General features: G+C 41.6%; 1 protein-coding gene across 1 annotated transcript; it reads left to right on the top strand.

Annotated features, from left to right (window-relative positions):
- Window positions 1-4,280: 4,280 nt before the first annotated feature.
- LOC114566954 (dual specificity protein phosphatase 10) lies at window positions 4,281-5,994 on the top strand. Its single transcript, XM_028595828.1, has 2 exons — window positions 4,281-4,577; window positions 4,965-5,994. Exons 1-2 carry the CDS (start codon window positions 4,334-4,336, stop codon window positions 5,228-5,230), a joined length of 510 nt encoding a protein of 169 aa, XP_028451629.1. The 5' UTR covers window positions 4,281-4,333; the 3' UTR covers window positions 5,231-5,994.
- The last annotated feature ends 4,281 nt before the right edge of the window (window positions 5,995-10,275 follow it).

Consider the following 10,275-nt stretch of genomic DNA (forward strand, 5'->3'; position numbering starts at 1 on the left):
GCAGATAAATGTGTTTTACATGAAATTTCTGCCTCCATCCCAATGTTGGCTATCACTAGGAGTACATGACAAAATATGTTTTGTAATGTAAACTGTTTAAAAGAGTCTACAGCCATGCTAGCAGCTCTATGAGTCTGTATTTAGGCAGTGCTATGAGCTGAAAGCTAAAGTTAGCATGCTAATATGCTCACAATGGAAATGCTAGGATGCTGATGTTAAGCCAGTTTAATTTTTATTATTTTAGTTTCGCGTGTTAGCATGCATGTAACGTCCTCCCAATCGACCTGTATAGCCACCCCTACAGCCATGCTGCTGGTGTGGCACAAACTAAATTAAAGTAACCCTAACCCTTACTCAACCAAAAAAACTCCTGGGTGCACTGAACATCTCAGATTGATTGTATTTAACAGCGTGTGCATCAGAGGGTGGATTTTTACTTTAACGACAATCATTTTTCATCCTGTTTGAGAGCAGCCTTATAATGAATGTACCAAATTAATATAAAAATGTAAAATCTAAAGTCCTGTAGTAACTTTACCAGCCTGCTACATTGATCAAAAAGGCGATTTAATAATACAAATATAAATTCTATATGTAGTTTATTAAAAAGTGCATATTTAAAAACTACATTAAGTTGATCTCTTTTTGCTGGGTCATGGTGAGAATGCTTTCTCTCCAGCTGAGTTCTTTTGTTGTGTACGTGGTGACCTTCTGTTTATGCCATGGCCTGGACAAATGCTAATTTCTAATTGGCCCAAAGGACTTGGTTAATTTAGTTTATTCCAGAGGCAGGACAGATGGCTGGGAGCAGGAAGTGTTTCATTTCAGGTATATTCGCATGGCTCTTCAGCATTAAACATTTAAAGTGAAGAATCCCACTGAGCCATTAGCTCATTTTGAGAGTCAGTGTATCATTTTTCAGTACAAAGACAGCAGATTTTTGTCATTTTTAAGTAGTGCATAAACATACATGTACACATCACAGAAGCATTCACATACATGGGCTTGTAGTTTTAAAACCTCTACATCAAGGGCATTGAACATGCACAGCAGTTTTACAGTATATTTAGCTATTTTTCTTATCAGCCATGACTTAGCTTGGCTTTTCATGTGGCTGAATGCGTCTTGTTAAGAATGAGGACCCACCAGAGGGATGAAGGTTGTTCCAGCTCATTTGATGCAGCTTTTGTCACTGCCTCACTGCCATTAGGATTAGCTGAGATTATTTGCTGCTAACAGCAAACAGGTACACACTATTGCACCTGTGGATTGTATGCCCTAATAATAATGATTTTACTAGGAAAAGAAATTTAAATGTCAAAGTCCTACAAATATAGATGAGCATTGGCAAGTGTCCCTGGTATAAGCAAGTAAAAGACTGTGATGTTCATGTTGAAATGGATTTGGCAAACATAATCACTACAAATCAAACATGCACCTCAGTGGGGTTACTCCTTTCATTTGCAGAAAATGTGAAAGGAAATGTGTGACATGTTAATGGTCAAAACTGAGATGCAACATTGTTGGTTTTGTATTTGTTCTGTGTGTGTTTTGCAAAAAACGCCTTGGACATGACTTACAAAAACACGCAAAACATAACAATCTATTGTTGTTGTCAACGTGTTGTCATTCTTGTGGTTGATTTGGGGTTTTACTTTACATTTCACAAACAGTTTACCTTTATTCTTTTTAAATTGAATTTCAAAATATTGTAACATACTACATCATTATATACGATATATCAGCACTGTATCATAAATATTCCATAGCTGCAAGGCAATGTTCATACTTTTATATCAGCATGTGCTGTTTGTGTCTAAACTGATGGAAAGTAAAGTGCACCCCACATTTCCAGTGTTTGTGAAATACATTTCATAACTACTCTCTTTCTGTCTCTCTCTCCCTGCTCATTGGACAGCTTTGCATGAACCCAGATGCCTCCCCTCCCTCTTGATGAGCGCATAGTGGTCATTCAGCGCCCTAAAAACGTAGCCCTGTGTGAGGCTTCCCCACAAACCATCCAGCAGCACTCCTCTCAAATATCAGCCTCTGCCAATGGACACCCTCCTCATTTCCACCCTTCGCAGTCCCATTTCTATCCACCCTCGTGTAAATCTCTGACTCTGGAATGCAAGCGCAGATCCTCTCGTGTGCAGAAATTCAAGAGCGACCAGCCTGTCATCCCAGCAGGTGTCAGACACATTCCTAGCCACTGCCATAGCAATGGCACAGTAACTCTCGGCCCACGGCTGCCCTCCCACACACATACTATTGATATCCGGGTGACGGTGGACAAAGGAGGACGGGGAAGAGGAATCAGCAACTCGTTAGGGCGCAGTGGAAGTGTAAAGGCTGGCAGAGGGAAATGCGCCTCTTCACAGTTGGATCAAGGACAATGTGAGAGAAGAAGTGGAACTGCAGGGAGGCCAAGTGGTGCTGAACACAAGTCACAGCGAAGTCGCCATATTGAGCTGTCATCTTCCCCCAAAGGTGGCCTACAATTTGTCCCAGCTCAGGCGCAGCAGCATAAGTTCAGGAGTGAAAAGGAAAACACTAGTTTTCTTAACAGAGGCAACCAGGAATTTCCCTCTGTAGGTCGCAATAAGAATTCCAAACTGGGAACTGTCCATCAAAGCCAAAATAGTCACAGTCTGCCCTACCACCAAAACTCTGTCCCTGTGCCCCATGCCTCCATACTAAACTCCCACTATCCGTCTTCCCCTCCTTCCCAGCCCACCCATGTCCCGGTCTCATTTCAGCAACTCAGCCAGCCGCACCCGTCCCGCACCAGGGATCTCCACCCTCACATTCTTCATGGTCTACCCCTCTCCCCCGGCTCCTCCCACGCTGGAGGGTTTCCCAGCCCTGACCATACCTGCACCATCGACTGCACCCACCCATTCAGTTGCGGCTGCTGGAGGTTGGTAAGATGCAGAGGGTGTAAGGGGCACCCTGCTAGCTGCCAAGGAGGTGGAGGAAGCTCTTCCGCCTCGTTTTCCCGTGTTCATAATGTCGGAGCAGTGAAGAGAGGAGGCAAGGAAATGGGCCTAAGAAATCTGGGTGGGTGTCTCTCCACCGCCTCCACCTCCAACACCTCCTCTTCTAACAGCACTGTGTCTGACTGCCGAGCAACGCTGTTCAAACCTCTCCAATGTGCCTCCTGCTCTGGCGTGGCCGGAAACTTTGAGAGTCCTGCTATCCTTCGTAAAAAACTGGTGGGGGGATGTCTGCCCTGTACCCCGCTGTCATCCTCGGCCCCTCTCCGGGCGATACAGAGCTGCGTCACAGGCTGCATCCCCAAAGCCTCTCAGACAGGCAGCTCCACCTGCAGCTACTGCAGCAGCGACCCCATAGTGGTGACATTTAACCCTCGCAGAGACAAACCCCCTGGAAGAGGCATCGGAGCAGCTCATTCGATGGGTATGTTCCAAGCCAATGATGATGACTACAGCGTGCGTACTATCTGGCCTGAAGAACTGGCCAAGAAGATGACCCATTCGAAAGCCCAAAAGAATCACTGTGCCGGGATGGGAGTAGGAGTCGGGAAGACCTGTGCAACCCCGGCCAAAAATGGCAGTAACGGAACAGGCCTTGCCCTCCTGGACTGTCAAAACCTCCAGGAATACGCACAGTCTCAGCTAACGGACCGTGCTGGCCGACGCCGGCTTCAGCAGGGAAAAATGGCTGCCCTTGATTTTATGGGCCGCAGGTCAGGATCTGGGTACGACGATGGCCAGAGCTCGCTGAAGAGGCTCTTGAATAAAGCCGAAGATGTAGGAATTGAGCAAGACGGAGATGCAGCATATCCACGCTCGCCCTCTCCCAGCTCTGCCTCTCCCCCGTCACCTGTGTCCTTTTCGCCTCCACCGTCCGCCCCTAGCACACTCATCAAACCCAAACCTTGGCAGAGAGACAGGGAGGGAGGACATTCCCTGCCGTCGGCTCAGTCCCTTCACCTGGCCCTCAACTCCCTTAACAGAGAGCAAGATGAGGAGAACGGCAGAAGTAAGAATATCTTACAATTCACTCAAGTGGTAACATATACATAATATCTGTGAATTAACTCATTTTCCACTGCAATCACTGACATAAAATTGGGCCATATTGGGTTGAATGTCATTCAGCAGTATTTTCCCTTTATATACTGCAGATGTCAACTCAAATCAAAGTGCTAACGGCCAGACCTCTTTTATAACCAGTCAATGCTGCTATTTGGTTTGCACAGACTGCAGACGATGTTAAACAAAGTTGTTCTCCGTCTCGTCTTCTTCCAGTGCACCTTTCTCTGCCACTCTCGTCTTCTTTGCCAGCTTCGCTGTCCGATGAGACCGCGATGACTCCCGATGCGGAGAACGCCGTGATCAGTCCCATCCTGCCCTTCCTGTTTCTGGGGAACGAGAGAGACGCCCAGGACCTGGACCTGCTGCTGCGCCTCAACATCGGCTACGTGGTTAACGTGACCACACACCTGCCCCTCTACCACGTCAACTCTGGACTGCGCTACAAAAGGCTGCCAGCCACTGATAACAGCAAGCAAAACCTTCGACAATACTTTGAGGAGGTTTTTGAGTTCATTGGTGAGAGGCCCACCTCTGATATATTGTTGTACTTGTGAGGGGTTTTTTTTCAGTGATGATTTCAAGTCAAGAAAATGAACTGCAACATGATCAGCTTTTATTATCCAGACCTGGAAACACTGACCAATCAGAGCAGAGAGGGAGGAGGGCTTAAAGCGGTAGACACTAACACGGAGCATTTCAGACAGAGGGTGAATACAGGTATATTCAGACAGACAATAGGACAAAAAGAAAGTATTTTTTGAACATTAAAACATGTAAATATGTTTTAGTAGCAACTTAAATACATGTACAAACCTGAAAATGAGAATATGGGACCTTTAAACCAGTTTTTACTCACTTAATTCCGAAAATTCATCTCATCTGTTTTGTTGTTCTCATCCACAGAGGAGGCATATCAAAGTGGACAGGGAGTGTTGGTGCACTGCCAGGCAGGCGTTTCCCGTTCTGCAACCATTGTCATCGCGTACCTTATGAAGCACACCCTCATGACAATGACGGATGCCTACAAATACGTGCGGAGCCGTCGTCCAGTAGTGTCCCCGAATCTAAACTTCATGGGCCAGCTTTTGGAGTTTGAGAGGGACCTCAACTCCGGAGTGACCCCTCGTATCCTGATGCCTAAACTGAGTGGCGTGGAGACGCAGGTGTGAGGAAGGTCAGGGGTCAGGAGCGTGTAGGGTTACTGCAAATAAAGAAGAGATTATAGTGGCATTCATGAGCGACACAGAAAGAGTGCAGCACATTGTAGAAGAGAGACATGATGAGAGATATTACAAATGGAAAATGGTGGTGTGTTTGGCAATTAGTGCACTTCTAATACTGTGAAACATGAGACAAAAGACCGGATGCTTCATTTGTTTAAGTAGTAACTCTTAGACAAAATGATTATCATCCAGCATACTGTTTATAAGATAATGTGCCAATATTTTGTATAGACGTAACATCGCTCTCAGATATCTCATTTCTTTTTTTTGATGCCTCTTCCTTTTTTGTTCCCAGTGTTTACATTCACACAGAAATACAATGACTTTGTTGCCATTAATCATTAATGCATGCAGAATGGGTTTAACAAACATTGAAAAGGTTTACTGGCCCTACTTCCTCTACAACACCACTCTGATGTTTCCACCACATGTAGCAACACACAGGCTATTACAATGCACTTTACTGCCCATGCTTTTGTTTCTTATCACTAACTGAACTAGGTTACAAGGTTGAGAAGAATTTCTTTACACAGACCTCAGTCACTGTATTTGGTTAATATTATCATGTATATGGGTTTTTCCTATTTGTAAACTGTGCAATAGAGTAACACGGACCGAGCAGGGACGTGAGTAGCATTAACTTGGAAAACCTATCGCAAAAGGGACAAACACCTCATGGAAATGTGTAAGAATGGATTTATTTCTGTGAAGCGGCCTGTATATTAGCAAATAAAAAGTATTGCTAAACTGAAATAATGCTGTGCACTCACAGGGTTGGAGTGACAATATAACACAGTGTTAATGTGTGTAAATAAAAACTACACTTCGTTATGCATGTTAATACACTGAAATAAGCTCATTTTAACACATTTACTGCAGAGATGAAACCGCATCTCAACAGTGCTTTCAGAGATTTCTTTATGCACATTTATGATTTACAGTATATCTGACCGAAGGTGTGGGTTGGCAAGTATTGTCCTGCTGTAATGATGTGCTTTAAAACAACAGACCTTCTCCAACTGTGCACTATTTATTTTGTGGTGAATTCATAAGAGAAATGCATTATTTGAATTTTTTTCTTATGGCGGAAAAAAATCTTGTTTGGTGTTTAGCATGAAACAGATATTTCTCTAAATATTAAAAGCACATAGCAGTGACATTTATTGGAGACAACACAGTAAAAGTAAAGAGGCAGCAGTAACCTGTCTGGTCGGGAACATAGAGCCAAATGTGTTGTGGTGAAAAAACTATTTTGTAACCCTTGATTTCTGATTTTTGATTTAACATCCTGCGGCAGTGTTATTTCCCACAGTACCAGAAAGAGACTGACAACAACAAAATTGAAAAATGGTTTCGCAGCGTACACTATCTTACCTAAGTCATGAACACTCTTAAAGCAAAATCTACTTTATATTTAGTTATTTAAATATTTTCAAGAAGGAGTAAAAATAACATCACTGTTTTTAGAGATGATGATGTCTGGTAGCTGATTGGTTGATGTCTGTAACTCTCTAACTGTTCTTTTACCTTATTGTCTTTACTGAACTTTACTGTGTCCCTCATGACTATGCATGACTTTTATTATGAAGGCATTGGTTTGGTTAGAGAAGGATGATTCACTGTGAACTCTTCCACTGTATTGTTAAGTTCAAGGCCTGAGTCCTATTCAATACACATTCAATTACTGTTATAGGTACTGTACAGACAATCTGCACAGTCAGTCTTCTGGTTTTAGGTTAAAACAAAACATCAATAAATATGGGAAAATACAAAAAAGAGAAGTATCTAATATAATATAAAACAGTTACAAACTGTGGCTCATACATCAATTAACGTATGCAAAGTCAGTGCAGATTGAGACTTAAATGTGGGGCTGTAAAAGGCGTGAAAAAATGTAATACAAACTGCTGTCTATCCAGCTTTCCGAAGCATCATAGCTTCATGTTAAAACTCCATATTATATCAGTTAATTTACTGTATGGGAAGACTCAGTGATTAGCGGAGAAGTGATGTTTTTCTAAACTGGTAGGTAAGGATGAGAAATATTTTGCACATTTTCTAAACTGATGCCATACATATTTTTTTGATAACATGCTGTTAATATATACAATAATTTGTGACTTAAGCATTTGCAAAATAAATTATAATTTCAATTGTTAAACAGTGTAAAATATGACATACTTGTAAAGAAAGATTCAGGTGTAGGAAGAGAGGACTTTTGCTCCTATTATTTTATTTTATTTTTTTATCTGAGACCGAGGACAGGGACACCCAGGCACTCTGATAGTCCAGAGATACGCACATATATATTACTGATTAAAGCTCACTTGACAAGTGGGAAGAAAAATCCAAACAAATCAAAATCCGATTAAACGTAACTGCATATAAACTTTTACACCTGAGGTAAGAGTTCACAAGCTTTGTTAGTATTTGTTTTTATTCTTGTAATATTTCATCTAAATTCCAGTGGCCCCTTTTCCAGCTTTTAACAAAATGCCCTCCTCCATGTTTTTAAGACCAAAAATGCCTTCAGTTTAGCCTTTAGTGTAATCTGGTCGTCCCGTGTTGTCATTATAAATAAGACTTGATCCTGAAATGATCCTGAATTTTGCTCGTTGGATTTATTTTCTGTCTAAAAGACTTTGATATAGGCTATATATTGTTCTACAGACAAACTTCTTCATCATGTAAGGTATACACATTTACTGTAACTGTGTATTTACAGTTTATTTTTTTCATGAATCTTTGTTTTGTAAGAAAGGCTGTTTGGACAGACGGCCATCCTCCAACTCTGCAATGACAATAAGGATATTGAGCCGTGCTTTGCGTTGCAGTATGTCACTGTTATCAGACCTCAGTAAACGCAGGTCAACATACCGCATTCCTGTTTTTACCTTTTGCCTTTATTTCAGCTGGAGAGATTTCAACCAAACATGCTGTCACTCCTCCAATCTCTCCAGCTCAGCTCCCAGTGGGTGTGTAGTATTATTAACATTTGAAGAGGGCCTGTTGCTATTGCTCCTTGATTTTTATACAGACTTTATATGCAAAATGGCTGTCGAAGCAATTTCTTTCATTCCAGGTTGTATGGACTTTGAGTCACCTCAGACATTTGTACTTGAGAGATACATGGAAAGAAAATGAACATTTTCTCTTTAATTCATATAAACTGAAGGGCCAGTGTCTCTGTGAGTGTCAGTGTATGTAAAAAAAAATCTTCCGTTTGTGTTTCGCACTTGAAAAGAGGAAAGTTGTTACAGTATGTATGATAAGGTTTTGAGAACATTGTATATCTGTGCATTGCTTATTTGTGGGGACTTAATTATTCCTGTTTGTACTATATTGGTCTTTTTTCTTTTCTTTTTTTTTTAAAGGTGTTTTTTTTCAGTACCAAATATTGAATTGAAGGATAATGACTCATGGGACTGATGATGATTATGAGATGATTCAAGAAAAAAGCAGATCACCTCCTTCCTTCCTAACGGGGGTAAGAACTCTTCAGGTATGACTATCATAGTAATGCTGTGCTATTTCACCCCACCGCCCCTCCTCCTCCAGAGACCCAAAATGTCATGTTATCTAACCTGTGATGCTCTCCCTTTTCATGATGGATTGTTTCTCTTAAGCAAATGTAATATTTTCATATTGTAGTAACTGGTCCTTAAGACATTGTTTTTACCTTCATGTACGGACTATACTCTTCATGATTCTTTCAGGTGCACTGTGACTAATACAATGCTGCTATATCACAAAGACTTTTATTTTGTACGTCACATTTAGCTGACGAAAAGTGGTGAATATCGCTAAAGGTGACCGTTACAAAGTGGGCTTGAATACGGAGGCCCTGCTTACATTGTTCCAATTCAATCCAGGCTTTATTCTTGTGCTGCCTCGGTGCAGTGTGTTCATCTCAGAGTGACTGTGTGCACAACAGAAGGATCTGTAGCCTTTTCCTGTTGGTCTTCCTTAAAGGTGCTCTAAGCGATGTTGGGTGACGGCACTTCTTGTTGACGTTCCAAGTATTTTCAAACAAAACGGAGGCTAGCTCGCCCTTCCCTCCTCTTCATCCCGTCACCTCCCCCTCCCTTCCGTACGTCCACGCACTATCCCCCCCAACCCCCACCGCAAAATACTTCTTGTCGGTTATTGGCTGGAACGCTGGAAGACTGTTTGTGATGTTTGGTAGTGCAGGTTGGCCAATTTGTTTTTGTTGCCGTTTGTAGAGCTTGGGCTGTCTACAGAGACCGCTTTTTTTTTTTTTACAGTGTGTTCAGGGGACAGGCAAGTAGCGGATAGTGAGGAGATGTTTACTGTATGTGACAAAAAATGTTGTAGCCTAAAAAACGCGTGACATTGCTTAGAGCACCTTTAACACACATGATAAAAAGGATAGAGAAAGTAAAATGTAGCAGTAAAGCATTTTTACAAGCCCAACTCATCGCTCACTGTGGTCAATAAAACTGTGATGTTGCTTTTTCTGCAACTGTGTTAATCTTGTGAAAAATTTGTTGTCTAGGTTGGGTCGCCCCTAGTTTTATCTTTGACTTCAGTTACGTTATATGAGAAAAGCTCCATCCATAGGAATATTTGACACTAATCTCTGTCCTTTATCAGCATTTATGAGAAGAAAAAATACAAAGATTAAATGATTTAAAAACTGTCGAGTTAAAACATTAATCCTGTAACTGAAATTTTGACAAGATGCACGATATTTGTATCACATGTTGTGATGTATAATATACTTGTTATACTGTTGACATGTGCAGCGTATATTTTGGGATTTGGTTTAAATTTTTATTCACAATTTGAGTGAAATCAAACACATCCATGAAAAGGACATCTTAAAGCGACATGGCTCTATGGATGGAAATGTTGGTAGGTTGGTCCACCACTTTGGTCCTGAATGAAATATTTCAGCAACTATTGGACGGATTGCAATGAAATGTGTTAAAGACGTTCATGGTCCCCAGAGGATGATTTGTAAAAACTTG

The sequence above is a fragment of the Perca flavescens genome, chromosome 13, assembly GCF_004354835.1.
Source record: "Perca flavescens isolate YP-PL-M2 chromosome 13, PFLA_1.0, whole genome shotgun sequence".
NCBI classification, from domain to species: domain Eukaryota; kingdom Metazoa; phylum Chordata; class Actinopteri; order Perciformes; family Percidae; genus Perca; species Perca flavescens.

Excerpts from the sequence above, each read along its gene's own strand:
- LOC114566954 (XM_028595828.1), top strand. The coding sequence starts at position 4,334 with ATGACTCCCGATGCGGAGAACGCCGTGATCAGTCCCATCCTGCCCTTC. Across the intron at positions 4,578-4,964 it reads GGAGGTTTTTGAGTTCATTG|AGGAGGCATATCAAAGTGGA; the intron begins GTGAGAGGCCCA and ends TCTCATCCACAG.